At 41.4% G+C, this 26,118-nt stretch overlaps 3 protein-coding genes across 3 annotated transcripts in view; all 3 read right to left on the reverse strand.

Moving 5' to 3' along the window:
• OR7C1 (olfactory receptor family 7 subfamily C member 1) overlaps positions 1–9,244 on the reverse strand; it is a 32,299-nt gene extending 23,055 nt beyond the window's left edge. Inside the window, exon 1 of the mRNA XM_063800583.1 lies at positions 9,133–9,244. The gene's annotated coding sequence lies outside the window, so the exon portion shown is untranslated. The remainder of the gene's footprint in view (positions 1–9,132) is intronic.
• OR7A5 (olfactory receptor family 7 subfamily A member 5) lies at positions 2,192–3,373 on the reverse strand. The gene has a single exon (XM_054672768.2). The coding sequence runs from the start codon at positions 3,285–3,287 to the stop codon at positions 2,259–2,261; it is 1,029 nt and encodes a 342-aa protein (XP_054528743.1). The 5' UTR covers positions 3,288–3,373; the 3' UTR covers positions 2,192–2,258.
• A 5,287-nt stretch (positions 9,245–14,531) lies between the features above and the next one.
• On the reverse strand, positions 14,532–23,015 carry OR7A10 (olfactory receptor family 7 subfamily A member 10). The gene is made up of 2 exons (XM_001158361.3): positions 22,593–23,015; positions 14,532–15,955 (listed from the first exon to the last, which is right to left on the reverse strand). The coding sequence occupies exon 2, from the start codon at positions 15,941–15,943 to the stop codon at positions 15,014–15,016; it is 930 nt and encodes a 309-aa protein (XP_001158361.3). The 5' UTR covers positions 15,944–15,955; positions 22,593–23,015; the 3' UTR covers positions 14,532–15,013.
• Positions 23,016–26,118: the final 3,103 nt, after the last annotated feature.

Raw genomic sequence — 26,118 nt, forward strand, 5'->3', positions numbered from 1 at the left:
TCGAGACCAGCCTGGGCAACAGAGCAAGATGTCATCTCTACTAAAAATGTGAAAAAGTGAGCCAGGCATGGTGGTGTGAGCCTGTGGTTCCAGCTACTCAGGAGGCTGAGGCAAGAGGATGGCTTCAGCCTGGGACATCGAGGCTTCAGTGAGCTACCATCACACCACTCTACTTCAGTCTGGGTGACAGATTGAGATCTTGTGCTTAAAATGTAAAATACATAGAAATAGAGAGTACAATTCTGGCTATGGAGGGGTGAGAATGGGAGGAGTGGGGAATGGGAAAATGTGGTTCAAAACGTACAGAGTTGTGGTTATGTAGGATGAATAAGCCTAGACATCTAATGTACACTATGAGGACTATAGTTAAAAATATTATACTGTACACTGTGAATTTTCTAAGAGTAGAGTTTAGGTGCTCTTTCCACCAAAATAGGTAACTATTTGAGGCGATGGACTCAGGATCTTTTCATTTGCTTTAGCCAAAAGAATATGGTGGAATTGAGTGTCCCTCAAGGGAACTTGGCATGTTTCTGTTGCTCTCTCCTGTAACTCTGCCTCTGCCATGCAAACAAGTCCAGGCCAGCCAGCTTTAGGAGGAGAGGACATGTAAAGCCATGTTAAGACAGTTGGCAAGCTGTCCCAACTGTGGCCACCTTAGGTCAGCCCACAGCCAACAAGCCTCCAAATGTAAGAGAACTCGGGCAAGATCAGCAAAGCCCTACTGTTGACTCACAGCTGACTACAGCTTCATGAGGAGGACAGCAGAGACCAGAAGACACCCCCAACGTAGACTCCCTATGAGACAAGAAAAGCATCATCTTAAACCATTTACTATGAGATGACTTGTTATTCAGCAATAGCTTACTGTTACAATAATCATTGCAAATAGAACTGAGGACATTCAGAATAGTCTGCTGCTTCTTATTTTGGCATTTGTTCTAATACTTGGAAGCATTCATGATTCCCTGGATACTCATGTATATTTCAGATAACTGTATTAAAAAAAAGACTACTGTTGAGATTCCCCATCTAGGTGATCTGGAGAGGTTAGAATGAGATGTATGTTTTTTGCAGGAATAATTTGTGCACCTGAATCACAATTTTCCATTCCCAGAGACATAATGGGATAAGTTAAAGGTTTGGTGTGAGTCACCCTTTTCACCTGAATCACAATTCCCCATTCCCAGAGGCATGACTGGGGAGAAGCTCAAGGTTTTGTGTGAGTCATTCTTTAATCATGAGTATTTAAGATAATTTAGAGCATAAAAGAGATGAATAAATTGATGATACATTGAATATTGTTCACTGACCTGCACTTTAATGTTTACGACAAAATTTTATAATGAAGGAGGTATTTTGGTTAGTGGGATAGAAGGATTCGTATTTGTAGGGAGCACTAAAAATTTTGAAGCAAAAACAGAAGTATGGATGCATGAAACATTATAGACCATGGCACCAAAACCATCACTCCAATAAATAAACTTATATATGGGCACTAAGCTTCCATACTTCAGTGAGTCCATGCACATCATAAAAACAAGTCTTCCATAGCAATTCAATGTATGATTGACAATTTTACTCCATCATATTTAAGGTCATCTCTGACTGTAAGTCCATATTAAGTTAATCAACATATGCAAGTTTTGTCTTTCAGTGGGCATTGCACTTGGAACATATTTTTGATAAACAATTTTTGCCTTACTGTACTATGCCAGGGAGTATGGCAGATACTGTGGACATGGCACTGACAAAGACATGATGTCCTAATGAGGACAACACAATCTCATGACCAGCTGCAAAATACACAAGTATGTTCAGGTCTACATTATCAGGAGGAGCATTGAAGGTAGAGACAGACATAGGACTGAAGAATACAAAAGTGAACAAATTGTGGTCTCAGGTCATACTCCACTATAAATTTACATCAATTACCCCAATTGCCAAGTGTAGTCTATGCCACAGGAGACATACAACTCTTCCCTGTATGAGACAAATGGAAATCTCCAAAGTGTTTCTGATCCAAAGTCGGAAATAACCTTGAGAAAGTAGGAAAACAACAAAGAGAAAAAACTGTTGGATATCAGAGAGCAGAAAGCTTAATAAAAGGAGTTGCTTAAATTCTACAAGACCAGTTGAAATCACAACAAATTGAAACTCCCAGAAATATAATAAGTATTAATAGAAGGAGCAAGTTCTATTTCCACTATCTGATTGAAGAATGACAGTTACTACCTCTGAAGCTTAGAGCCCTGCAATCATGGGCACTTCTTGAAAAATTGCCCTTTCATTGTTCCCCACAACAAATGTATTCCCAGAGCCCTCTTTATGTCTTTATTCCTCAGACTATAGATAAAGGGGTTCAGCATGGGGGTGACCACAGTGTACATCACTGAGGCTGTTGCACTTGAGTGTGAGTTGCGGGTGGCAGCAGAACTAAGGTACACCCCTAGGATTGCACCATAAAATAAGGAGACAACTGAGAGGTGAGATGCAGAGGTGGAAAATGCCTTGTACTTCCCCTGAGCTGATGAGATTGCATGTATGGAGGAAATTATCTTAGAGTAAGAGTAAAGGATCCCAGTCAGGGGACCTCCACCCAGCAGCGCAACTGTAAAATATATCACCATGTGATTAAGAAAGCTATCAGAACAAGCAAGTTGGATGACCTGATTAAGTTCACAGAAAAAGTGGGGGATTTCTAAGGCTGTGCAGAAGGACAGCCGTACTACCATTAAGATTTGTAGCAAGGAATACAGAGCACTCATGGTCCAGGACGCCAGAACCAGCAGTCCACAGAGGTGAGGGTTCATAATGACCATGTAGTGCAGGGGGTGACAGATGGCCACAAACCGATCATAGGCCATCACGGCCAGGAGGAAGTTTTCAAATCCAGCAAAGAGTATGAAAAAATACATCTGCATGAGGCAGGCTGTGTAGGTGATGACTTTGTTCTGTGTCTGGATGTTCATCAGCATTTTTGGAATGGTGGTGGAAGTAACACAAATGTCAGCAAAGGACAGGTTGGAGAGGAAGAAGTACATGGGGGTGTGGAGGTGGGAGTCTGAGATTGTGGCCAGGATGATGAGCAGGTTCCCGAGCACAGTGACCAGGTACATGGACAGGAACAGCCCAAAGAGGAAGGGTTGCAGTCCAGGTTCTTGTGAAAATCCCAGAAGAAGAAATTCTGAAATTTGTGTATCATTTCCTGGTTCCATTTGATTGAAGTGACTATCAGAGAGAGAGAGAGAGAGAGAGAGAAAGAGGGAAACGAGACAGGCATGCATTGCTAACCTTTCAGAAATACCATCATTTATATTTTATAGCCAATAAATTATCTTACATTTTGTGTATGAATCTGGTTCTCTTTAAGGGATCTCCATGTCATCTCTGATCAGGAACTCCTTCCCACTCTCAGCCTTAACTGAAGACAGCGTACATTCTGCAGTTAGAATAAGAACTTCTGGCTGGGCACGGTGGCTTATGCCTGTAACCCCAGCACTTTGGGAGGTCAAAGCAGGCGGATCACGAGGTCAAGAGGTTGAGACCATCCTGGCCAACATGGTGAAACCCTGTCTCTAGTAAAAATACAAAAATTAGCCTGGTGTAGTGGCATGCGCCTGTAGTCCCAGCTACTTGGGAGGCTGAGGCAAGGAGAATCTCTTGACCCCGGGAGGCAGAAGTTGCAGTGAGCTGAGATCATGCCACTGCACTCCAGCCTGGTGACAGAGCGAGACTCCATCTCAAAAAAAAAAAAAAAAAAAAAAAAAAAAAAAGAATGAGAACTTCTTCTATGCATTTGAGGAATATAAATTGAATGTTGACCATGTTCTTGTCACTGTCTAGATAATGAGTGAACAATGCTGAAAAACAAAAGTCCCTACAATCTAATGATGAAGAAAGAATATAAACAAATTAAACAATCACATAATATGTCAGATGGGAACAGGCGCTTGGAAAATAAACAAAGCAGGTAAAAAGGAGGGAGGGTATGAAGTGTTTCTTTTGTTTTTTGTTTGTTTGTTTGCTGATTATTATTCAAGACCTGCAAACAAGGTGATGTTTGAAAAAAGATCTCAAGGAAGACAGGGCAAGAGTCATGAAGTTATCTGTTGAAGTGGGTGCCTGGCAGGAGGAATGGCAGTACAAAAACTTTGAGGGCCTCCCAAAGTGCTGGAATTACAGGCATGAGCTACTGCATTTGGCTCAAGGAAAGCTTTTAATATCAGATTCTTTTTTCCCTACAGAATGTAGAATTGGTACAAGAAATTCCAGTTCACAAGTCTGTATACACATGTAAACTTGGACTTCCATTTTGGTATGACTGTTTTCAGCCCTGTGTTTAAAGAAACATAAAACAGCTGTTCAATAAACAGAGTGAGAGAAATTAAACAGACCCCAGTAAGGAAAAAGGTCTAATAAACTCAGGTAATCCCTCAGAAAAAGGACAAAAATACATTGCAAGGGTGCAATGGGTAGGTTAGCAAGAAAGGAACTGACTCCAAGGAGACAAAGCCTTGCTGGGGATCTTATAGGATGGAAAATAAAAGCTTCCCTGGTTATGGTTACATTTCAGCTTCCATTGTATCTCCTCGATGCCTGGCAAAATAAATAAAAGATCAAAAATAAAGAATTCTGACATCTTTATTGACTTCATGGTTTTTAATTTAACAATAGTATTTAATTATGTCGGTTTTAATGATGATTAAAGTTTTAGCTTTCCTTTTGGAACTAGAAATAAGTAAATAAAGTTATCCAAAAGACAAGACTGTGGAGTCCTAATTAGGGAAATGGAGTCAGGCTGGCTGAAGCAGGGAAAAACAAAAAGAGAAGATAGATAAGCTCTAAGTCTGCCTTTCTTCATGGTCCAGGACACACAACCCTCGTGTGGCAATGACTCACAATCTTCCTGCACCCGTCTTATTACCAGACCCTCAGCTGATGGAAAAATGCAAGTTAGTTCACTGCAACCTTGGCATTATCAGTACCGCACAAAGCCCTCAGCCCTCTTCAGCTCGCAGCACAAACACTATCCTATAAAATCCCCAGCAAGCCTTTGTCTCCTTGCAGTCAGCTCCTTTCTTGCTAACCTGCCCATTGCACCCTTGCAATGTATTATTATCCTTTCTCTAATTAAATTTGCCTTTCTATCTACAACTGTCTTGGTAAATTCTTACTGCCTACATGATACCGGCCCCAGATAGCTGCTACCCATGACAAAAACTAATGATACCCTTTTTGGCAACAAAGGTACAGATCGCATATCCTAATAGAAAAATGGAGCAAAGAGAATAAGCCAACAATTCACAAAAAGAAACATACAAACAATGACAAAATTTGGGCATTTTTATATGAAACAGTAAAAGACTCATTTTTTTCTGTGCCTATTCCGTATTTACTTGATCAATTGGTTTTTATATGAATTGAGAGTGGATGAAGCAGTCCCTTTCTCACTTTTCTTGTATTTCCTGTGTGGCCTTTATTTTATTTTATTATTTTATTATTTTTTTTTGAGACAGAGTCTCGCTCTGTCGCCCAGGTTGGAGTGCAATGGTGCAATATTGGCTCACTGCAAGCTCAGCCTCCCGGGTTCACGCCATTCTCCTGCCTCAGCTTCCTGAGTAGCTGGCATTACAGGTGCCCGCCACTGCGCCTGGCTAATTTTTGTATTTTTAGTAGAGATGGGGTTTCACCATGTTAGCCAGGATGGTCTCGATCTCCCGACCTCGTGATCCGCCTGCCTCGGCCTCCCAAAGTGCTGGGATTACAGGCATGAGCCACCGCGCCTGACCTATTTGATTTTTTTTTGCTACTTGTGGACTTTGAATTTTGATCACTTTTTTGACAAATCCAATGAGCTTGTTTCTGGTCTTTGTCCAACATGAAAATGCCTGCCCAGACCATATTATATATTAAATTTTGCACACATCATGACTATTCTATTCTATTCTGTTGTATTCTATTTATTCATTGTTGAGATAGGGTCTTACTCTCTTGCTAAAGATGGAGTGCAGTGGTGCAATCATAACTCACTGCAGCCTCAAATTTCTGGGCTTATATAATACTCATGCCTCAGCTTCTTGAATGGCTGGGACGAAAGGCATGTGTCACCATACCTGGCTAATTTTGTTCATGCTTTGTAGAGACAGGGTCTTGTTTTGTTGCCCAGGCTGGTCTCAAACTCTTGGCTTCATGTGATCCTCCCAGCTGGGCCTCCCAAAGTGCTGGAATTATAGGCATGAGTCACCTCGCTTGGCCTGACAATTCTATTATTTTACACTAAGAAATATTCTTTATTTGATTTACACCTTATGACATTGCATCATGCACCTTTATTTAATTCTACTGTATTTTCACCATTATAGCACAAGGTCAAAATGAGCAGGGATGTTACCATGGATGTTTACTTATGTATTTTTTTCCCTCCTTCCCTCCCTTCCTCCCTTCCTTCCTTCTCTCTCTCTCTCTTTCTTTCTTTTTTCTTTTTTTTTTTTTTTAATGGAGCCTTGCTCTGTCACCAGGCTGGAGTGCAGTGGCGCGATCTCGGCTCACTGGCAACCTCCGCCTCCTGGGTTCAAGCGATTCTCCTGCCTCAACCTCCCAAGTAGCTGGGATTACAGTCATGAGCCACAACACCTGGCTAATTTTTGTATTTTTAATAGAGTCGGGGTTTCACCATGTCGGCCAGGATGGTCTCGATCTCCTGACCTCGTGATCCACCCACCTCGGCCTCCCAAAGTGTTGGGATTACAGGCCTGAGCCACAGTACCTGGCCACCTTCGTATTTTCATAAAAAGATGTGACGATGTACGCATTATTAAAAAAAGAATTATAAAATTAGAATGGCAGGAGAATAAAACCAGGTTAAATATAATCAACTGTAGTGAATAAAATTGTTGAAGTATTGAAAATTAACTGACATGATATAATACTAATTTAATCATATCAACATAAATTAATAAATTGGCAAAAATCTAGATATAAAAGAATATGGCATACACTGTTCATAAAGAACTTGCACAGAGCAGATGCTCAGTTATTATTTGCTGAATGAATAAGGACTTTGTTCTCAGTATACACGGGCATTTAATATACAGCAAGCTTGTATTTCAATTTAGTTAGAAAGGATTGGATATTTAAATAAATGCTGTCATAAACAGCTATTTGTCTGGAATAAATAAAATTGGTCACCTACCTCACACATCTTATACAAAGTCAGAGGAATTAAAAACCTCAGTATCGGCCAGGTACGGTGGCTCATGCCTGTAATCCCAGCACTTTGGAAGGTCAAGGTGGGTGGATCACTTGAGGATGGGAGTTCAAGACCAGCCTGGGCAACATGGCGAAACCCCATCTCTACCAAAAATACAAAAATTAGCTGGGTATGGTGGCACTTGCCTGTAGTCCAAGCTACTCAGGAGGCTGAGGTGGGAGAATCGCTTGGATCCAGGAAGCGAAGGTTGCAGTGAGCCAAGATCGCACCACTGCATTCCAGCCTGGTTGACATGCTACTGGTTGACAGGGCGAGACTCCGTCTCAAAAAAAAAGTAAACAATGCCTTTTCCATGAAAACAGGGAAACTACATATGAAATCTGTGGGTGGGCAAATCACCTTAACTAAGGCAATAATTGCAGAAGTAAGATGATAGGTATATATTTAACTAAAGAATATTTTAAACTTTTTATGGCTAATAAATTTCCCCAAAAGTCAACTGAAAAAGAATCATTAAAAAAATAATTTTAAACGCTGGTAACTATATAAAAATGGGCATATAGTAAACATAAGGCAATCAAGATCTTGATCAAATATATGAATATTTGCTCAAAGTCAGTAATATTTTAAGAAAACAGTAAGAAATCTCACGTCCATCAGCCTGAGCGGGGATGGAGTGGGGAACTTTCTCAGCTGTCATAGATTTGTGTTGGAATTTTTAAACAGATGGCAAACTGGTACTCTAATTTTGGTGACAGAAATAAGTGTCATAATGTCTTGTGGAAACAATCTCCAGACAGATAAAATATTAAAAACACATACAGGCTGGGTGTGGTGGCACACGTCTGCAATCCTAGCACTTTGGGAGGCTGAGGCAAGTAAATTGCTTGAGCCCAGGAGTTCGAGACCAGCCTGGACAACGTGGTGAAACTCCATGTCTACAAAAGAAATACAAAAATTAGCCTAGCATGGTGGTGCACACCAGTAGTTCCAGCTACTTGGGAGACTGAGGTGGGAGGATCACCAGAGCCAAGGAGGTTGAGGCAGCAGTGAGCTGAGATCATGCTACTGCATTCCAGTAGTAGCATGGACAGAGGCTTGCACGACAGAGTGAGGCTCTGTCTCAAAGAAAAAACAAACAAACAACAAAACTCCAAAAACCAGGAAGCCAGCAGATATTCCTCGCCACAGTGTTTCTCAATCTCAGCACTATTGATATTCTGGGCTAGATCACTCTCTTTGATAAAGTCTATCCTATACACTGTGAGTTGTTTAGAAGCATCAAATCACAGGTCTAAACAACACACAAATATATTCAGCCACGCAAGTGAGGAAATAAATGCAAGTACAGCTCATTAGTACATAGTCTCTCACCTATTAAATATTTTGTATTATCTGAATACCTAGCGTAAGAGAAAATCCTGCAAAATATACGCATTATGAACTGCTGTTGCAAAATGGTATTTGCAAGCAATCCGTTCATCTGGATTTTTCTCACGGGCATAGAATCAAACTGAAATATGCTCCATTTTAAAAGTAAAAAGGAAATGTCTTTACATGACGGTATATCCCTCCACAGCCAATACACGATTTCTCTACTCCCCTTAATTACAAAGATGTATGTTGTACTCTTACAAAAATCATTTTACACCTCCTATTCCTTCTAATTGGGCTTCTGTGACCTTCACTAAATGTCAACAGTCGTCACCCTTGCATTGCCTAGTTCAGTGTTCACTTTTCTTTTTTTGCATCATAAAACGAGACATTACTTAGTTAATTAATCAACCAAGCAAATAACCGCAGCAATATCTTGGCTCTGGGCTAGGCTGGACTGGCTCTCAGGTGATCTCAGGTAAATAATCTCTGCATCTATTCCGTCTATTGTTTTCCTGCAGTTCCCACTGGGCTCTCCGACTCACCAGGAGGGGATCTCTCCGAGGAACAGTTCCTTGTGTAAGTGCAAATTCCTTACTGGATGATTGATGGTGGAGACTGAAGCTCCGCTCAGCAGACTAGGCAGCAGGAAAGAGTCAAGCGTCTGTCTCTGAGCCAGACTTAGGACTTCAAAAGAAACAATGATATTCCATTCAACCCAGGGGTGCCTGAGGGACAACAGCAGATGAAATATTTATAGCTTCCCACATCTGCTCAATAGGCACATTTCTTCTTGTTATTTGAAACCCCGAGTACATTATGTCCCTGTGGGACATTGCTTTGCACAGAAAGAAAAAAAATCCTGCAGATTCTCTGTTCCCAAGAGACTGGATGAACCAGTCTTTCTTACTCTTTCAACATGAACTCTCCTTTCCTCCAGAAGTCTAACTTTGTAACAACTGTCCCAATCCTGAGACAAAGTTTTCTTCAAATCTAAGACTGAGAAACCCATCTTGCCTACTCCCCTTAAATCTCCAAAGCATCGACTTATTGTGGGAATACAGCCCCTGATACCATAAGAAAATTTCTCTTTTTTTTTGAGACGGAGTCTCACTGTGTCGCCCAGGCTGGAGTGCAGTGGTGTGACCTCAGCTCACTGCAACCTCCGCCTCCTGGGTTCAAGTGATTCTTCTGCCTCAGCCTCCCGAGTAGCTGGAACTACAGGTGCTCACCCCCATGCCCGGCTAATTTTTATATTTTTAGTAGAGAAGGGGTTTTGTCATGTTGGCCAGGCTGGTCTCGAACTCCTGACCTCAGGTCATCCACCCGCCTTGGCCTCCCACAGTGCTGGGATTACAGGCATGAGCCACTGTGCCTGGCCCAACATCTGAAAATTTCCATCTCATTCTTCAACTAGAGGGAGTACTGTGTTCCTTTGATATAAATCATGGCTTGGCTGTACTCCTTGGCTTCATGATGTTTTCACCAAAACAATTTGTAATTTAATGCTTGTCAGACAAATTAAGAACTGTCTTTTAGTTCTTCATTGATAAAATGTGTACCAATTACAAGAGATATATTTAGACCCTTTTATGCACATTGTCCTGAGAATGGCACCTTATAAGGATTATTTTATCTAATGTTTATAAATGTTTATTTTATGTGGTCGGTACTGTCATGAGCATCATTCTACGTATGCAGTAATGGGGCTCAGAAAGATTCAGTGATCTGCTCAACATTATAAACCAAGAAAGGGATGAATGGTTGAAACTCCTTCATGATGTTTTCAGTTCTCATGCTTGAGGCCAGTAGTTTAAAAACAGGAATGAGGCTGCGTGTGGTGGCTCACACCTGTAATCCCAGCACTTTGGGAGGCTAAGGCGGGCAGATAACCTGAGGCCGGAGTTCGAGGCCAGCCTGGCCAACACGGTGAGACCCCGTCTCTACTAAAAATGTAAAAATTACCTGGGCATGGTGGCATACGCCTGTAGTCCCAGCTACTCAGGAGGCTGAGGCAGGAGCATCACTTGAACCCGGGAGGCAGAGGTTGCAGTGAGCTGACATTACTCAAGCCTGGGTGACAGAGCAAAACTCCATCTCAAAAAAACAAAAACAAAGAAACAAAAAGCAGGGATGATTTTGCCACCAAAGGACACTTGAAAATATCTGAGAAAACTTTGGTTGTCACAACTAGGAAGATGTTACTGGCACCTGGGGGTTGAGGTTGAGAATGCTGTTCAAGATCCAACAATGCAAATGATACCCCCACCACAAATGATAATCCAGCACAAATGTTAACATGGAGGAAGCTGCAAACACGATTCTAGACCAGAACATCTCCAGCTTCAAAGTTTATACGAATTGCTTTTGGATCTTGTTCAAATGTGGATTCTAATTTATCAGGTCTAGGATGGGGTCCAGAGATTCTACATGTGTATTAGTCCGTTTTCACGCTGCTGATAAAGACATACCCAAGACTTGGTAATTTATAAAGGAAAGAGGTTTAATGGACTCTGGACTCACAGTTCCACATGGCTGGGGAGGCCTCACAATCATGGTGGAAGGCAAAAGGCATGTCTTACCACATGGCAGCAGGCAAAGCGAGAATAAGAATCAAGTGAAAAGGGAAACCCCTTATAAAACCATCAGCTCTCATGAGACTTATTTAGTACCATGAGAAAAGTATGGGGAAAACTGCCCCTACGATTCGTATTAGCTCCCACTAGGTGCCTCCTGATATAGGAGTTAAGAAGGAATTACTTAGGCAGATAGCAAGGGCATGAGAGTCCTCAGTAAGGCTTTTCTCTTTTAATGAAAAGCAGCCTCAAATCATTTTCTAACAAAGAGCAGCCTGTAAAGTTGAGCTGCAGACATAGACAAGCAAGCTGGGAGTTTGCATGGGTGAATGCTGGCAGAAACTAAGGACTAGACGTTTTCAAGATGGTGGCTCCATCTTCCCTTCTCTGCCAGCCACGTGCACTGTAAGGAGCAGACAAGATGGTGTCATGGCACTGGCCAGGTAAAAACCCCATCTGCATAATAAACAATTGGGGTGGGATGGCCAGCCTCTTTGCAGGCTATGTAAATGACACACTTGGTCCAACCAATCCCCTGGGCCCTATGTAAAATCAGACCCCACCTCCACAAGCCCCTCTATAAAACCAACCGAATCCCATGGGCAACAGGGAGATCTGTTTGGAACCCGCCTCCATCTACATAGGGGAGCTTTTTTCTTGTTTCTTTCACGTATTAAACTTTCCACTATTAAATCCACACCTCGTGCATCTGCGTCTTCATTTTCCTTAGAGCAGGACAATGAACCTTGAGTATTTCCCCAGACAAACGATGCCACTTCACCATTAGCCAAATACATCTCTGTTCATTATAAATTGCCCAGTCTCAGGCATTCTGCTATAGTAGCAGAAAACAAACTCACATTTAGCTTCTGCATATACAAGTTTACATGTGTCTCTTGAGTAAATCCCTCATGATAGGAAATGAAACTTTTAGAACTTTCATTTCTTATCTATAAGTTCTGGAAATTTCATCGATCCTATGAAGTTATTGTGAAAAGTAAGTAATATTTTAAAGCTTGGAAAGTTACTGGAACAGAATAATTGTTCGATCAATAGCAGCTATTGTTATTGTCTCAGTTTTGCATTTACTTAGCTCATTGTGACACCAGAAATGTCTCTTGCGAGAGGATGTGAGTCTAGCGTTACCCCGTTCCTGTTCCTGGAATACAGCTAGTTGTGATCTTGAAGGGAGACCTCATCCCAGGGACTCAAGGAGGGGTCAGAATGTGGGGAATCCACCATTCCGTGCTTTGTTATATTCAAGGATGTAGCCTCTGACCCTATTCTTTTTGAGACTGAGTTTTCCTCTGTTGCCCAGGCTGGAGTGCAGTGGCACAATCTCGGTTCACTGCAACCTCCACCTCCTAGGTTCAAGCAATTCTCTTGCCTCAGCCTCCCAAATAGCTGGGATTACAGGCTTGTGCCACCACGCCCGGCTAATTTTTTGTATTTTTAGTAGAGACGGGGTTTCACTATGTTGGCCAGGCTGGTCTCGAACTCCTGATCTCAGGTGATCCGCCTGCCTTGGCCTCCCAAAGTGCTGGGATTATAAGCGTGAGCCACCGCACCTGGGCCTGCCTCTGACCCTCTAATGCTGACTCCAAATAACCACAGCAAGAATTTTTAGACTCTTTCAATCCACTTTACTTGTTCTGCTCTTGGGAATATTTGCAAAGCTGCTATTTCTTGTTGCATCAAATTATTTCTATAAATTTTCTCATCCTTTTTGTTCCACCTCCACAGCATGTAATTCACAAATGTTTGCTGCCAACAGAAGTAAGAAGTTCTTGCATGTCTGTTTCTTTCTCGGATAATTTTTTTTTTTACAATTATTTATTAACTCCTCTATTCTCTGTAGGAGGACTGTACATCACCACTATGGACTCTGGGTCTTAAGGGTGCCTCAATTGTAAGGAGACCATAGCTCTTCAATAGTTGACACTGAACTTGGACATGTGACTTCAGCTAAATGTGAATAGTCCTGAAATGTCCAATGCCTGAGAAGAAGCTGTAAGAGATTCCATCACTTGGCTAGGCACGGTGGCTCACGCCTGTAGTCCCAACACTTTGGGAGGCTGAGGTGGGTGGATCATGAGGTCAGGAGATCGAGACTACCCTGGCTAACATGGTGAAACCTCGTCTGTACTAAAAATACAAAAACAATTAGCCAGGCGTGGTGGCGGGTGCCTGTCATCCCAGCTACTCTGGACGCCGAGGCAGGAGAAAGGCGTGAACCCAGGAGGCGGAGCTTGCTGTGAGCCGCGATTGCACCACTGCACTCCAGCCTGGGTGACACAGCAAGATTCCATCTCAAAAAAAAAAAAAAGAGATTCCATCACTTTTCTTGAGCTTCTTCTCTCAAATTGTCCTTGCTGTCCCAAAGGTCAAGAACTTGATTTGGATAGCCCTATGGACTGAATATTTTTGTCCCTTCCAAAATTCGTATGTCCCAAGTCCCCAAAGTTAAAACTTCTCCAACATTGCCTCCTATGTGATTAAAAAATAGCATGACATTAAACCATTTACTATTAGGATGACTTGTTATGCAGTAGTAGCTTACTGATACAATAATCAATGCAAACACAACTAAAGAGATTCAGAATAATCTGATGTTTCTTTGTTCTGGACCTTTGTTCTGTTATTTGAAGGAAATATTTATGATTACCTGGTTATTCATATTTATTTCAGATAACTGTATTAAAATGAGACTGCCTAGTAGATTATCTTCAGGTAGCTAGGAGAGGTTGAAAGTAAATATGTTGGGAAAACACTGACTTTTTTTCACATGCTAATCCACCAGGTTACTTTTGAGTAACGCTGAGTCCAGAAAAACCTCCAAAAATGTCTAGTTGATGGATTACTCTTTTTATAGAAATGTGTGTTCACTGTAATTTTTGCCTTTCCTCCAAAACAACCCTTGGTGTTCTTCCATACATCATAGGCTGCGATGCCTGTAGCTGCTTACACATTCCTTCCAGAGCATATATAATGTTTCCTCCAAGATATAAGCCCCAGGTCTGGGGTGGTGGAGGTGTGGAGATCCACTTGTCCTGCGGCCACCTAAGACCATGCTTCTGTCTGTAAGTTTACCTGGTAAATTACCCTACCCAACAAACTGGCTTGTCTGCCTTCTCCTTTGACTTCTCAGATCCTTCTGCACTTGGGAACTGCTTTGCATATATAGTCCTTTCATGGAACAACACATATGTTTTTGAAGGAAAGAACTGTGACCTTCAATCACAAGTCTCTATTCCCAGAGGCAACACTGGGTAGAAATTCGAGCTCTTGTGTGAGTCATCCTTTGATCATGAGAGTTGAAGGGTGTTTAGAGTATAAAATAGAGAAAACAACTGAAGATAAAGTAAATACATATATTGTTCACTTGTCAACATTTTGATGCTTATGACATTTTTAAAGAAGAGATGTTAGGACAATGGAAGGAGTCATATTTGTAGGCAGCACTGGAAAACATTAGGCAGAAGTAGCAGAGTGATGCAAGGACATTACATACACCATGGCACTCAATCCTTCACTCAGATGAACAAACCTAGTGACGCGTGGACACCAGGCTCCTCTACTTCAATGAGTAGATGTACCCCAACGAAAACAAATATTCCATAGTTATTTCATGTATGATTGAAAATTATATTCCGTCATATTTAAGGTCATCTCTGACTCTAAGAAGAATAGTGTAAACTCTATAAAGTAGTTGAGGAACAAAGAAGTTTAAACTCCAGGAAATAAATGGAAGGGGCAAGTCTTCCTTCCACCATCTTATTAACAAATCACCATTTCTGGCTCTGGGGCTTAGAGCTCTGAAGTCACAGGCCTTTCTTGAAAAATAGCCTTTCTATTGCTTCCCTCTGAAGAATCTTTTCATAGCACCCTTTATGTGTTTATTCCTCAGACTGTAGATGAAGGGGTTCAGCATGGGGGTGACCACAGTGTACATCACTGAGGCTGCAGCACCTGTGTGTGAATTGTGGGTTGCAGCAGAACTAAGGTACACCCCTAAACATGTACCATAAAATAAGGAGACAATTGAGAGGTGAGATGCACAGGTGGAAAATGCCTTATACTTCCCCTGAGCTGATGAGATTGCACGTATGGAGGAAACTATCTTAGAGTAAGAGTACAGGATCCCAGTGAGGGGACCACCGCCCAGCAGCGCTACTGCAAAATACATCACTATGTCATTAAGAAAGGTATCAGAACAGGCAAGGTGGACCACCTGATTAATTTCACAGAAAAAATGAGGGATTTCCATGTGCGTACAAAAGGGCAGTGGCAACACCATTAAGCTTTGTAACATGGAATTCAGAACACCCATGATCCAGGACGCCAGAACCAGCAGTCCACAGAGGTGAGGGTTCATAATGACCATGTAGTGCAGAGGGTGACAAATGGCCACAAACCGGTCATAGGCCATCACGGTCAGAAGGAAGTTATCCAATCCTACAAAGAGTAAGAAAAAGCACATCTGGGTGATGCAGCCTGCATAGGTGATGACTTTGTTGTGTGTCTGGATGTTCACCAGCATCTTCGGGACAGTGGTAGACGCAAAACAGATGTCTACGAAGGACAGGTTGGAGAGGAAGAAGTACATGGGGGTGTGGAGGTGGGAGTCTGAGATTGTGGCCAGGATGATGAGCAGGTTCCCGAACACAGTGACCAGGTACATGGACAGGAACAGCCCAAAGAGGAAGGGCTGCAATTCTGGTTCCTCTGAAATTCCCAGGAGAAGAAATTCTAAAATTATTGTATTGTTCCATGATTTCATCTTGTGATGTGACTACCAGAGAGAGAGACAGAGAGAGAGAGAGAGTGAAAGAACATGAAACAAACATGCATTCCAAAACTATCAGAAATGTTATCATTTATATTCCACAGTCAAGAAGTTAATATCTTTTTCTTAAAAAATTATTTTTAAGTTGATAGATAAAATTATATGTATTTATCACATATAACATGATGTGTTCTTAAAAGTTTTATTTAGTTTCAGGGTTACATATGCAGGTTTGTAAAACAGGTAACATGTCATGGGGGTTTAGTTTATAGGTTATTTCAATACCTGGTAATAACCATAGTACATAATAGGTGTTCGATCCTTACTCTCCTCCAACCTTCCACCCTCAAATAGGTCCCAGTATCTATTCTCTTGTTTTCTTTTTTGAGACGGAGTCTCGCTCTGTCACCCAAGCTGGAGTGCAGTGGTGCAGTCTTAACTCATTGCAACCTCTGTCTCTTTGTTCAAGCGAATCTTGTGCCTCAACTTCCCGAGTAGCTGGGATTACAGGTAGGCACCACCACGCCCATCTAATTTTTGTATTTTTAGTAGAGACAGAGTTTTGCCATGTTGGCTAGGCTGGTCTTGAACTCCTGACCTCAGGAGATCTGCCTGCCTCAGCCTCCCAAAGTGCTGGGATTACAGGCATGAGCCATGTGCCTGGACTATTCTCTTCTTTGTGTTCATGTGTACTCAATGTTTAGCTCCCACTTATTAGTAAGAACATATGGTATTTGGTTTCTTGTTCCTGCATTAGTTTGCTTAGAATAATGGCTTTTAGCTACATCCATGTTGCTGCGAAGGACATTATTTTGTTCTTTATTATGGCTTCGTAGTATTCCATGGTATATATGTACCATATTTTCTTTATCCAGTCTACCATTGATGGGCGTCTAGGTAGATTCTATGTCTTTGTAATTGTGAATAGTGCTGTGGTGAATACAAGTGTGGATGTGTCTTTATGGTAGAACAATTTATATTTCTTTGGGTATATACCTAGTAATGGGATTGGTAGGTCAAATGGTTGTTCTGTTTTAAATTCTTTGAGAAATTGCCAAGGGTCTAATATCAGAATCTATAAGAAACTTAAACAAATTAACAAGCAAAAAACAAACAACCCCATTAAAATACGGGCAAAGGACACGAGCCGACACTTCAGGAAAAGACATACATGCGGCCAACAAGCATATTAAAAAATGCTCAACGTCCCTAATCATTACATAAATGCAAATTAAAACCACAGTGAGATACCATCTTACACCAGTCAGAATGGCTATAATTGAAAAGTCAAAAAATAGCACACACTGCTGAGCTTGTGGAGAAAAGGGAAAACTTATACACTGCTGGTGGGAATGTAATTAGTTCAGCCCCTGTGGAAAGCAGTTTGGTGATTTCTCAAAGGACTTAAAACATGATGTGTTGAAGTATAAATACATTGTGGAATGGCAAAATCTAGCTGATTAGCATCTACATGACGTCACCTTGTCATCATTTTTGTGAGGAAAGCACTTGACATTCACCCTTTTAGTGTCTTTTGAGAATACAGTGTATCACGGTGAACTGTTGTCACTATGCTGTGCAGCACATCTTTTGAAGTTATTCCTCCTGTCTAACTGGAATTTTGTGTCTATCGGCCAACATCTTTCTAACTTTCCCCACTCCACTTCCCCCAGCCTCCATTCTACAAGAAGTTAATTTCTATATTGTTTGTGAATCTGGTCCCTGTTAGGAGATCCCCTTGCCATCTCTGAATTTCTTCCCACTCTCAGCCTTTCTCTGAGGGCATCTACTCCACAAGTTTAGGGAGAAAAATCTTTCATGCATTTGGGGAATATCAAGTGAATTTCGACATGTTCCAGATGCTGTCTAGACAGTGAGTAAGTGGTGCTATAAAACAGAAGTCTCTGTGTTAGTTTGCTGAGAATGGAACAGAAAACCAAACACCACATGTTCTCACTTATAAGTGGGAGTCGAACAATGAGAACACATGGACACAGGGAGGGGAACATCACACACTGGGGACTGTCGGGGGTACGGGATAAGGGGAGGGAGAGCATTAGAACAAACACCTAATGCATGCGGGGCTTAAAACCTAGATGACAGGTTGATGGGTGCAGCAAACCACCATGGCACATGTGTACCTATGTAACCAACCTGCACGTTCTGCACATGTAACCCAGCACTTAAAGAATAATTTAAAAAACCCCTCCAGAAGTCCCTATGCTCTAAACACAGAGAAAATACAAGTAAATTTGTAAAATACCACATGCTATGTCAGATGATGATAGATCCTATACTATGTCAGATGACGACAGATCCTATACTACATCAGGTCGTGACAGCTCCTACAAAGTAAAGAAAGAAGGCAAAAAAGAAAACATGGATGAGGTGTTAGTTTTTACTTTACTTTCCTGTAAGACCAGCAGACAAGGTGACAATGGAACAGAAGACAGGGTCAGAGTGACCACCTTCCCTGCAGAAGTGTGTGCCAGGCAGAAGGAAAGATCAATGAAAGACGCTGAGGAATGTGCTTCTGGCAGATGTTCAAGGCTAACAAGGAATCCAGTGTAGCGAGAGAATGAGCAAGAAGAGAGGGATGGGAGATGGTGTCAGAGGATGATGAGGAATGAGGTGACCTCCTAAATGCTGAAATTTGATAACACAAGGAGTTCCTCGGTCCTGATGTTGTTGCATTTGCACTTTGGTAATTTGGTTGCAAAGGTGTCCCATTATTTGAAATGCATCTCCTCTTTGTTTTTCACTGTTGCCTTGAGTTCTGTGTTTTTTTTTTTTTTTTTTTTTTTTTTGAGATGGAGTCTCACTCTGTCACCCAGGCTGGAGTACAGCAGTGCGATCTTGGCTCACTGCAACCTCCGCCTCCTGGGCTCAAGTGATTCTCCTGCCTCACCCCCTGAGTAGCTGGGATTATAGGCGCCTGCTACCACACCCGGCTAATTTTTGTATTTTTAGTAGAGATGGAGTTTCGCCATGTTGGTCAGGCTGGTCTCAAACTCCTGACCTCAGGGGATCTGCCCACCTTGGCCTCCCAAAGTGCTGGGATTATAGGCGTAAGCCACCATGCCAGGCCAACTTCTGGTCTTTTAATTACAAGTTGCCTTTTGGAATATATTGGTCCCAGATTCTTTTTCTCTGAAAATTCCTCTCGCCCTAGAGGTGCACACACACACACCACACACACACACACACACACACACACACAATGCATACACATCTGCATCACATCGTGGCCTCCTAGGGCTGTGTTACTCCTCTGCTCTTCTCACCCTTAGTCTCACTATTAGGAAGGAATGGAGGCCAGGCACGGTGGCTCACGCCTGTAATCCCAGCACTTTGGGAGGCTGAGGCAGGCGGACCGCCTGAGGTCAGGAGTTCGAGACCAGCCTGACCAACATGGTGACACCCTGTCTCTACTAAAAATACAAAAATTAGCTGGGCATGGTGGTGGGCGCCTGTAATCCCAGCTACTGGGGAGGCTGAGGCAGGAGGATTGCTTGAACCTGGAAGGTGGAGGCTGTGGTGAGCCGAGATTGCACCCCTGGACTCCAGCCTGGGCAACAGAGCAAGACTCCATCTCAAAAAAAAAAAAAAAAAGACAAGTGAAAATGGTGGTGATATATATGAATTTTGCTTAAACCAAGCAATAATTTAAGGCAACAAGAAATCTCTGTCACACACATCAGCCTGGGAAAAAACTTAAGGAGCTACCACATTGAGTAGGATTGGAACTTACAAACAGGGAGAGAAGGGAAACTCTAATTTTGCTGGCATAAATGTGAAGTGATCCACCTGGATACAGCTATAAATACTAAAAATACAGAGATTCATTCACTCGGTTTCTCAATCTCAGCACTACTTAAATTCTAAGCCACATTATTCATTGTGGTGGGGTCTGTCCCTGTTGTCTGCTGACCTTTACAGGGTGAAAGCCAAATATGTCATTGCTCAAGGTCCCCTGGGGGACAAAATCATGCCACCCACTCAAGTGAGAACAACAATTTTAACATAAAAATTCCAAAATGTGGGAGGCCAAAGCGAGCGGATCAGGAGGTTAGGAGTCAAGACCAGCCTGACCAACACGGTGAAACCCCGTCTCTACTAGAAATACCAAAATTAGCCTGGCATGGTGGCATGCACCTGTAATCCCAGCTACTTCGGGAGGCTGAGGCAGGAGAATCGCTTCAACCCAGGAGGCGGAGGTTGCAGTAAGCCGAGATTGCACCATTGCACTCCAGCCTGGGCGACAAGAGCAAGACTCTGTCTTAAAGAAAAAATTCCAAAATGTTTTTATAGCATTTATAGGATAGGAAAGGAAAGGAGAAGACAAGCTAAAAACAACTGCACTAAAATATAGCATATTTGTGATATGCATAGGATTCTGTCTACGTGTTTGTATAAGTGTTGTATGAATACAAAAGTGTGCATAATATAGAAAGAGAAGTTTTAAAAGAAACGAACTTATACAACAAGGAATGACAGTTAAAATGCAATTAGGTTAAGCACAGTGGTTTCAAAACAACTGTCTAAAGCAACATAGAATGAAAATCTGAAAAAATTTTAATATAGTCACATAAAATAGTAATAATTTAATAACATCAAAATGGGTTACAAATTTAAGATTAAACTACCAGTCATGGAAACTAAAGAATATGACAGGAAGTCTTTTAAAATTATCTGGGTGTGGTGGTTGGTGCCTGCAATCCCAGCTACTCGGGAGGCTGAGGCAGGAGAGTCACTTGAACCCAGGAGGTGGAGGTTGCAGTGAGCTGAGATCGCGTCACTGCACTCCAGCCTGGGTGACAGAGCGAGACTCCATCTCAAAAAAAAAAAAAAAAAAAAAAAAAAAGGGAAAAGGAAGTAGTGTCTAAGGTTATAATTTGATCTTATATAAAGATGTAAGGATTCAAGCATGTTTATGACAGATATAAATGTGACACAACTTCTAGATATGGATTGAATACAAAAAGCTAAAAGGCACAATAAGGAATGACAGAGATGTGAAAAGAAGTTGGAAATTTATATATAGAAGGTGATTTATTCAGCCAAAAGATGCAGAAGAACTTTCTACATTTATAAGGCAATTAGGGAGACACAATGTGACCGATGGATGGATTTGGCTACACAAGCTTTTTAAACTTGCACACAGTCCTCTCAAATACATTGAAACTTACACAAAAGAACTTAAAACAGCTAAAAAAAAAAAAGTACATATAAGAACATTCCTTGTGTAATAATTTACATAAAAGAACTAAATGACAAATGCCAAAATTGGCAAAAACTCCAATGCTTATATGTTAAAGAATGTAATAAAAAACACGAATAAAATCACTTTGAATCCATCATACAAAAGCCAAGAATTTTCATAGATAATTTCCAATAGAGTGATAAATGTCTGACAAACACAGATGTAGTCAGTCTTACCAGTAAGGAAAAATTGCAAAGTAAAGGCCATTAATATACCAGTTTTCAACTCTTAAATAAAATTTTAATTCATTTGAATACCTAGCATAAGAAAAGCAGCTGAAAACTGTACGTTTCATAAACTGCTGTTGCCAGGTAGTAGTTGGAAAAAATTTATTGGTCTGGATCTTTCTCATCAATATGGAAACAAACTCAAATATGCCCTTCTATTTTTATTTATTTTTATTTTTTTGAGATGGAGTTTCGCTCTGTCGCCCAGGCTGGAGTGCAGTGGCGCAATCTCGGCTCAATGCAAGCTCCACCTCCCGGGTTGACGCCATCCTCCTGCCTCAGCCTCCCGAGTAGCTGGGACTACAAGCGCCCGCCACCACGCCTGGCTAATTTGTTTTTTGTATTTTTAGTAGATATGGGGTTTCACTGTGTTAGCCAGGATGGTCTCGATCTCCCTACCTTGTGATCCGCCCGCCTCGGCCTCCCAAAGTGCTGGGATTACATGCGTGAGCCACCACGCCCGACCAAATATGCCCTTCTTAAAAATGAAAAATTGGCGGGGCCAGGTGGCTCATGCCCGTAATCCCAGCACTTTGGGAGGCCGAGGTGGGTGGATCACGAGGTCAAGAGATTGAGACCATCCTGGCCAACATGGTGAAACCCTGTCTCTACTAAAAATACCAAGTTTAGCTGGGTGTGGTGGTGAGCACCTGTAATCCCAGCTACTTGGGAGGCTGAGGCAGGAGAATTGCTTGAATCCGGGAGGCAGAGGTTGCAGTGAGCCAAGATTGTGCCACTGCACTCCAGCCTGGGCGACAGAGTGAGACTCTTTCTAAAAAAAAAAAAAATGCCCTCACTTCCGTTCGTATCCCCCATAGCTAATACCCTACTTCTCTTTCCCACTTAATTGCAGTGATGCTTGGGCAGATGTTCTGCTTTCACTGGAACTACTTTAGACCCCACATTTTCTCTTCTAATTGGGCTTTTATTACCCTTACTTGATTGTCGGCTATCATTCTCCATTGCTGAGTTCAAGATGCACTTCTCTTCTTAGCATCATAAATGAAGATATGAATCAATTCATTCACCAAGCAAATACCCACAGCAGCGTCTCCACTCTGTTGCAGCTAGGATTGGCTCTTTCGAGATCTCGGGTCTATGTTCACAACTTGCAATCTCCCTGATCCTTTCCTACGGTACCTATTGGACTCACCCTGTTGGGTTTTCTGAAATGAAGGTCTCAATCTAGAAGTGCAAATTCCTCCCTGAATGGTTGATGGTGGAGACTGAGGCTGTGTCCCAAGACAAGACAGTAGGAGAAAGGAAAGAATCAGTACCCCTGAGCCAGCAGATATAGACTCCGAAAGAAACAAGGATGTCCCATCCAGCCCAAGGTTGCATATGCTGAGGGACACCTGCAGCGGAGAAATTTACAGCTTCATATGCCTGCTCATTGGAGACATTTCCTCTTGTTATTCAACCCCTGATCACATTAAGTCCCTGTGGGACATTGCTCTTCATGGAAAGAAATTTTTTTCTTGCATACTCAGTTCCCAAGACATCAGATTAAACATCAGGCGAATCGAGTCGTTATTATTCCTTCTCCATGGATTTGTCTGCCTTCCAAAGGTCTAACCTCCCATCACTTCCCTCCAACCCTGAGGGAAAGTTTCCTCCGAAGTTTAAACTGAGGAATCTTTCTTGACTAAGCCCCTTGAGTCTCCAAAGCATTGACTTGTGGTAAGAACACAGGTTAAGAGCCGTCATTTAATCCTTCATTTATAAAACATTTGATAATTGTAAGAGATACATTTACATCTTTTCATGCAAGTTACCCTTAGATTAGCACCTTATAAGAGTGATCTCATTAATTTTTTAAAAAAAGTATTTATTTATTTAAATGGACAGATATAATTGTATATATTTATGGTGTCCAACATGATGCTTTGAAGTATATATACATTGTGGAATGGTTAAATCTAGCTAATTAATATATGCATTATCTCATGTAGCTATCATATTCGTAGTGAGATTCCTTTATATCCACCTTTGGCATTTTTCCTTCTTCTTCTTCTTCTTCTTCTTCTTCTTCTTCTTCTTCTTCTTCTTCTTCTTCCTCTTCCTCTTCTTCTTCTTCTTCTTCTTCTCTTTTTTTTTTTCTGAGACGGAGTCTTGCTCTGTTGCCAGGCTGGGGTACAGTGGCACGATCTTGGCTCATTGCAACCTCCACCTCCGGGGTTCAAGCGATTCTCCTTGCTTCAGCCTCCCGAGTAGCTGGGATTACAGGCACCCACCGCCACACCCGGCTAATTTTTGTATTTTTAGTGGAGATGGGGTTTCACCATGTTGGCCAGGATGGTCTCGATCTCTTGACCTCGTGATCCGGCTGGCATTTTTCAAGAATACAATATGTCATCATTAAATATAGTCACCTTGCTGTACAATAGATCTCTTGAATGTATTCCTCCTAACTACAATTGTGTATCCTCAGACAAACATCTCCCCACTCCTCACGCTGCAACTGCCCCAGCCTCTGGTAACCACCATTCTACTCAATAATTCTGTGAGATTGACTTGTTTCAATTTCATATGAATGAGATCACATGGTATTTGTCTTTCTGTGACTGTCTTATTTCACTTAACATAGTGTTCTCCAGACTCAACCATGTTGTCTCAAATGACAGAATTTCCTTCTTGTTTATGGCTGAATAGTATTCTATTGTGTGTGTGTGTGTGTGTGTGTGTGTATAATACATCATGAAATTATATAATATTTTAAAGTCCATTCATTCATTGATGGACATGTTGATTTCACATCTTGGATTCAGGATATTCTGGACATAATTCTGCATATTAACACTTTGTTGGATCTGTAGTTTGCTGATAACGTTGACCACATATCTAAACTCAACATTTTTATTCCACCCCTCACTCCCAACCCATTTTATGGTTTGGAGGTCACAATTTACAGCTTTTTATATTGTGTATCACTTAGCAAATTAAGAGTTACAATTTTCATTTGATGTTCTGTTAATTGCAATTGATTGCAATCCATAACTTGCTATACTATTCCAATAAATTTTATAATATTAGTAACCTGTCATATGTATACAAGATCTACATGGGGATCAAAATCAGTTATATTTCATGTGTACTTTCTAATAAGCAGTTATTGTACATTCTTACTTTTTTGATGGGGCTACACACACACACACAGACACAGAAACATACACACATACACAGACACACACACACACACACAGACACATAAAGTCTTGACAAATTGGAAGACCTCCATAGGAGAATGGCTCACATACAGAAAAATCTAAAAAGTATCATAGGGTGACTGGAAGAAGAAAAGTTGGTTGTTTTTTCTGTACATATGAAGAAGTTGGTTGTTTTTCCTGCACATGTGGAGACAGTCCTGTCTGCCACTGAAAGGAATGCTGGCGTTTCTTCTTGTACATCATTTCATGCGGCCCCTACTGGGTACCCTGGGTTCTCTCCTGACTCCAATCTCTTCTCAATCATACACTCAGGGTATCTGCAACGAAACTTCCACCTCAATTTCCCCCTCTTTTTTCAAATTTCTATATCTCTTGTATCTACAATTCTATTCTCTGTCTCCATGAGGTCAACTTCTTTAGCTCCTTCATATGAATAAGAACAAGCATTATTTTCTTTCTGTGCCTGGCTTATTTCACTTAGCATAGCAGCTTCCAGTCCCATCCATGTTGCTGCAAATGTCATAATTTTATTCTTTTTTATGGCTGAATAGTATTCAATTGTGTATATGTACTGCATTTTCTTTATCTATTTGTGCACTGATGGACACTTTGGTTGGTTCCATATCTGAACTATTGTGAATAGCGTTGCAGTAAACATGCAAATGCAGGTATCTTTTTGATACACTGATTTCTTTTCCTATGGTTATAGATCCAGTAGTGGGATTGCTGCATCAGATGGTAGTTCTATTTTAGTTTTTTGAGAAATCTCCATATTATTTTCCATAAAGGATCTACTAATTTACATTCTAACCAACTGTGTATAAGAGTTCCCTTTTCTCCTTATCCTTCCCAGCAACTGTTTTTTTTTTCTTTTTAATAATATCCATTCTAATTTTGGTAAGACGAAATCTCATTGTACTTTTTTTTTTTTTTTTATCGTTGTTGTTGTTGGTTTTTTTCTTGAGATGGAGTCTTGCTCTGTCTCCCAGGCTGGAGTGCCGTGATGTGATCTCAGCTCACTGCAACCTCCGCCTCCTGGATTCAAACGATTCTCCTGTCTCAGCCTCCTGAGTAGCTGGGATTACAGGTACCCACTACCATGGCCGGCTAATTTTTGTATTTTAATAGAGACGGGGTTTTGCAATGTTGGTCAGGCTGGTCTCAAACTCCTGACCTGAAGTGAGCCACCTGCCTCAGCCTCCCAATGTGCTGGGATTACAGGGGTGAACCCCTGTGCCTGGCCTCCACCTTATTTCCAACCCTACTTTGGGGATAACTTGGGGAAAGTGGGAAAATGACAAAGGAAAGAAAACTGTTGGATACTTGAGAGCAGAAAACTTTTTAAAGGAAAATCATAAACTTTATAAAGCAGTTGGAATCAAAGAAATGGAAACTCCAGGTAGATAACAGAAGGAGTAACTTCTACTTCCACAATCTCATTAATGAAGCATGATTTCTATCTCTGGGAATTAGAGCTCTGAAATCACAGGCATTAATTGAAGAAGAGTCCTT

This window comes from Pan troglodytes, chromosome 20 (assembly GCF_028858775.2).
Source record: "Pan troglodytes isolate AG18354 chromosome 20, NHGRI_mPanTro3-v2.0_pri, whole genome shotgun sequence".
Lineage (NCBI taxonomy): Eukaryota > Metazoa > Chordata > Mammalia > Primates > Hominidae > Pan > Pan troglodytes.

What these genes read in the sequence shown, in the direction of transcription:
- OR7A5 (XM_054672768.2), bottom strand. Translation starts at nt 3,287, where the DNA reads ATGCATGCCTGTCTCGTTTCCCTCTTTCTCTCTCTCTCTCTCTCTCTC.
- OR7A10 (XM_001158361.3), bottom strand. Translation starts at nt 15,943, where the DNA reads ATGAAATCATGGAACAATACAATAATTTTAGAATTTCTTCTCCTGGGA.